General features: G+C 40.0%; 1 protein-coding gene across 1 annotated transcript; it reads right to left on the bottom strand.

Annotated features, from left to right (window-relative positions):
- Positions 1 to 546: 546 nt before the first annotated feature.
- On the bottom strand, positions 547 to 948 carry LOC125840502 (uncharacterized). The gene is made up of 2 exons (XM_049519475.1): positions 806 to 948; positions 547 to 736 (listed from the first exon to the last, which is right to left on the bottom strand). Exons 1-2 carry the CDS (start codon positions 946 to 948, stop codon positions 547 to 549), a joined length of 333 nt encoding a protein of 110 aa, XP_049375432.1.
- Between the last annotated feature and the right edge of the window lie 2,853 nt (positions 949 to 3,801).

The raw sequence follows: 3,801 nt of genomic DNA, 5'->3' as shown, positions 1-3,801 counted from the left end.
GGGAGGGAAATATAGAAGTGGGGAATGTTTTAAAACTGAGGGGTTATATTAATTTAGGGTTCGGGTCGGATAGAAAACCCTAGTCTGGACCCACGAGACCCCATCGATGGGTTGTGGGTCGACCTATGGTCCGTCGATTGGGTTCGTAGACCACTCTGACACTTATAAAATATAGAGAAATTACTTGGTATCTACGGACACCATCCACGGTCCGTGGATTGACCAACGGACCGTCGATGGGATCCGAGACCACTGCACATCAGGTTTCTGCAGATTTTGCCTTTTCATCCCTGCACACGTAGCAACCATTAGGACTTTGTTTTTACATTTTATGGATACTTTTTAGACACGGACCCTATTCTATATATAGCCAACACAAAAACATAAAATAAACACCTATCTAAAGACCTGCAAAAATCAAAATGAAAGAAGAAAACTCCTAAAATCGAAAACAAAATCCTATAGTTGGCTAGATTGTACATCTTGGGTTGCCTCCCAAGCAGCGCTTGATTTAACATCGCGGTACGACGCAGACACCTTGATTACTCAGACTTCATAAAGATAATATGCCTCAATCACTTCTGTCACACTCTTAGATTTCCCCAAGTAGACTTTGATCCTTTGTCTGTTCACTTTAAACCTCGTTCCTTCCTTGTTCTCGAGCTCGAACGCTCCATGTGGAAATACTTGAGTGACTTTGAATGGCCCGGTCCACTTGGACTTGAGCAAGCGCAACCTTTAGTTGAATAAGAGCACCAGATCACCCATAACAAATTCACGTTTTTCAATCTTTTGATCATGGTACTTCTTCATCTTCTCCTTGTACAAAGATGAACTTTCATATTCTTTTAGGCGAAACTGATCAAGCTCATTCATGTCATTCATGTCATTCAGTCTTTGTCTCGATGCGGCACCCCAATCCAAATTAGACTTCTTTTGCACCCACATTGCTTTATGCTCTAGCTCTACGGGCAAATGACATGACTTCGCATATACAAGTTAGTAGGGGGACATACCTATGGGAGTCTTGAATGAGGTGCGATAGGCCCATAGAGCATCATCAAGACTTCTTGACCAATTAGTTTGGTTACAGAGTCTTTGCAAGGATTTTCTTTATCTCTCTATTTGACACCTCAACTTGCCCACTAGACTGCGGATGAAAAAGAGTAGCTACAATGTGGTGAACTTCATATTTCTCAAGCAACGCTTTGAATAACTTGTTACAAATGTGAGAACCTTCATCACTGATAATTTCCCTAGATGTACCAAATCTAGAGAATATACTCTTTTCAAGAATGTGGTGACACTTTTTCCCTCATTGTTTGAAAGCGCAATTGCCTCCACCCATTTCGATACATAGTCAACCGCAACAAGAATATACTTCATCACATGCGAACTTACAAATGGACCCATGAAGTCAAGGTCCTAGACATCAAATAACTCAATCACCAATATCGGATTCATAAGTAGCTCTTACTTCTTTGAAATTCCTCCTTCTCTTTGGCAACGGTCACAAGACTTGGCGAAATCATGAGCATCTTGGTGGATGGTAGGCCAATAATGCCCACACTGCGTAACTTTGTGAGCAGTTCGGATACCACTATGGTGCCCACCAACAGGCGATGAATGACATACCTCTAGTATACTCATCATCTCAACCTCGGGCACACAACGATGAATAATCCCATCAGCACAAATATGGAACAAGTAAGGCTTATCCCAAAAAAAATTCTTCACATCAGACATAAATTTTTTCCTTTAGTGGAATGACAAATCTGACAGACCAAATCACTTGCCAAGTAATTAGCAAAATCTACAAACCAAGGGATAAGATCATAAGAAGCGGCCAGTACTTATTCATCAAGGAATGCATCAGTAATCTCAATTCCATCCTCAAATTTGACCATAGTTTCCTTATCTAATATGGACAAATGATCAGTAACTTGATTTTCCATCCCATTTCTATCTTTCACCTCAAACTCGAACTCTTGCAACAAAAGCACCCATCTAATTAACCTTGGTTTTACATCCTTTTTAGCCATCAAACACCTCAATGGAGAATGGTCAGTATGCACTATGACCTTAGAACCAAGAAATTAGGACCTAAATTTTTTAAATGCGAAAACTACATCAAGGAGTTCCTGTTCAGTCACCATATAGTTCTTTTGAGCCACATTCATAGCTTTGTTGGCGTAGTAAATTGGATGAAGAATCTTTTATTGCCTCTATCCTAATACTAACCCAAGCGCCACCCCGCTCACATCACACATAACTTCAAATAATTGTCCCCAATCCGGTGAAATAATGATAGGTGCAGAAGTTAACTTGGCTTTCAACTCTCCAAATGCTCTCAGACAAGCATTATAAAAATCAAACTTACACTCCTTTTCGAGTAGTTTGCACTATGGGTGTGCAATTTTTGAGAAATCTTTTATGAGCCTCCGATAGAAACCTACATGCCTAAGAAAACTGCGAACACCTTTTACAGAGATGGGTGGTGGAAGCTTTTCGGTTACCTCAACTTTGGCTCTATCAACCTCAATACCTTTCTGCAAAATTTGATGACCCAGAACCATACCCTCTTTCACCATGAAGTGGTACTTTTCCCAATTGAGCACAAGATTGTACTCTTCACATCGTTTCAGTACCTCAGCCAGATGCATCAAACGAATCACCTACCACAGAAAAATCATCCATAAATACCTCAATAGTGTCCTCCACCATATCTAAAAATATCGACATCATACAATGCTGGAAGGTCATTAGAGCATTACATAACCTAAATGGCATCCTTTTGAAGGCGAAAGTCCCATAAGGACAAGTGAAGGTGGTCTTCTCTATGTCTTACGGAGCTATGGAGATTGGATTGTATCCCGAATACCCATCTAGAAAACAATACAAACCCTTACCAGGGAGATGATCCAACATCTGATCCTTGAATGGCATAGGGAAGTGGTCTTTCTCTGTCCATGCATTTAGCTTGCGATAGTCCATACACACTCTCCAACCAGTCACCGGCCTCATTGGAACAAGTTCATTTTTAGCATTTGTGATGTTTGTGTAATCAAGACACAAGTTCCAATTCGAGTGTCTATGATCGTACATTAGTAAAGTAACCCAACCAAGGGTTGGGGTTAAGTCCCAAAGGAGTGGTTTTGAGAATTAATAGAAAAATAAAATTTAGTTCTAATTAGACATAGCTATAGACATTAACGAACATACTAAATCTAAAGGGGATGACACAAGCGTCAATTATCAATGGGTGGTTTTGTATTAATTAACAACTACAAAGAGCGAAAATATACGAAACTAGATAAAAAGACAGGATTCTTGGGATGTGATAGGAATATGGGGTAAACTAAATTGTCGGGTACATGTTTTTGATAGTAATTTCTTTAGTAGTTGTGACTAGGCTAGATTATATTGGGGGTAAATTCTCTCTCGAGCAACTTACTTCGAATCGACTCGATTTATCTCAAACACCAAGATGCCACTTTAAGCACAGCCTCCGCCTTAGCCCATTCACTCTCTTGAGCTGAATGTGTGGGAGTAGGACTAGGATTCACTCTCTCGAGCTGAACCCATGTCGACCCAATACCACCAGCTATCAATTTAGTAGTCTTAGTTTTACGACCTCTCTCTCGAGCAAGCCGAAAACACTGAGATGAAATCGTATTTACAACTAAAACTCCATTAACTTCATACACAACTACTAAAAGAAATCACATTTAAGCAACAAATAAACCATCACCATGCAAGACCCAACAGATAATCTAACCCATATTCACAAAATCACACCTC

Source organism: Solanum verrucosum, unplaced genomic scaffold (assembly GCF_900185275.1).
Source record: "Solanum verrucosum unplaced genomic scaffold, falcon-dt-bn FXZP01000181.1, whole genome shotgun sequence".
In the NCBI taxonomy this organism is placed as follows: domain Eukaryota; kingdom Viridiplantae; phylum Streptophyta; class Magnoliopsida; order Solanales; family Solanaceae; genus Solanum; species Solanum verrucosum.
This window is presented reverse-complemented; position numbering and strand designations above follow the sequence as displayed.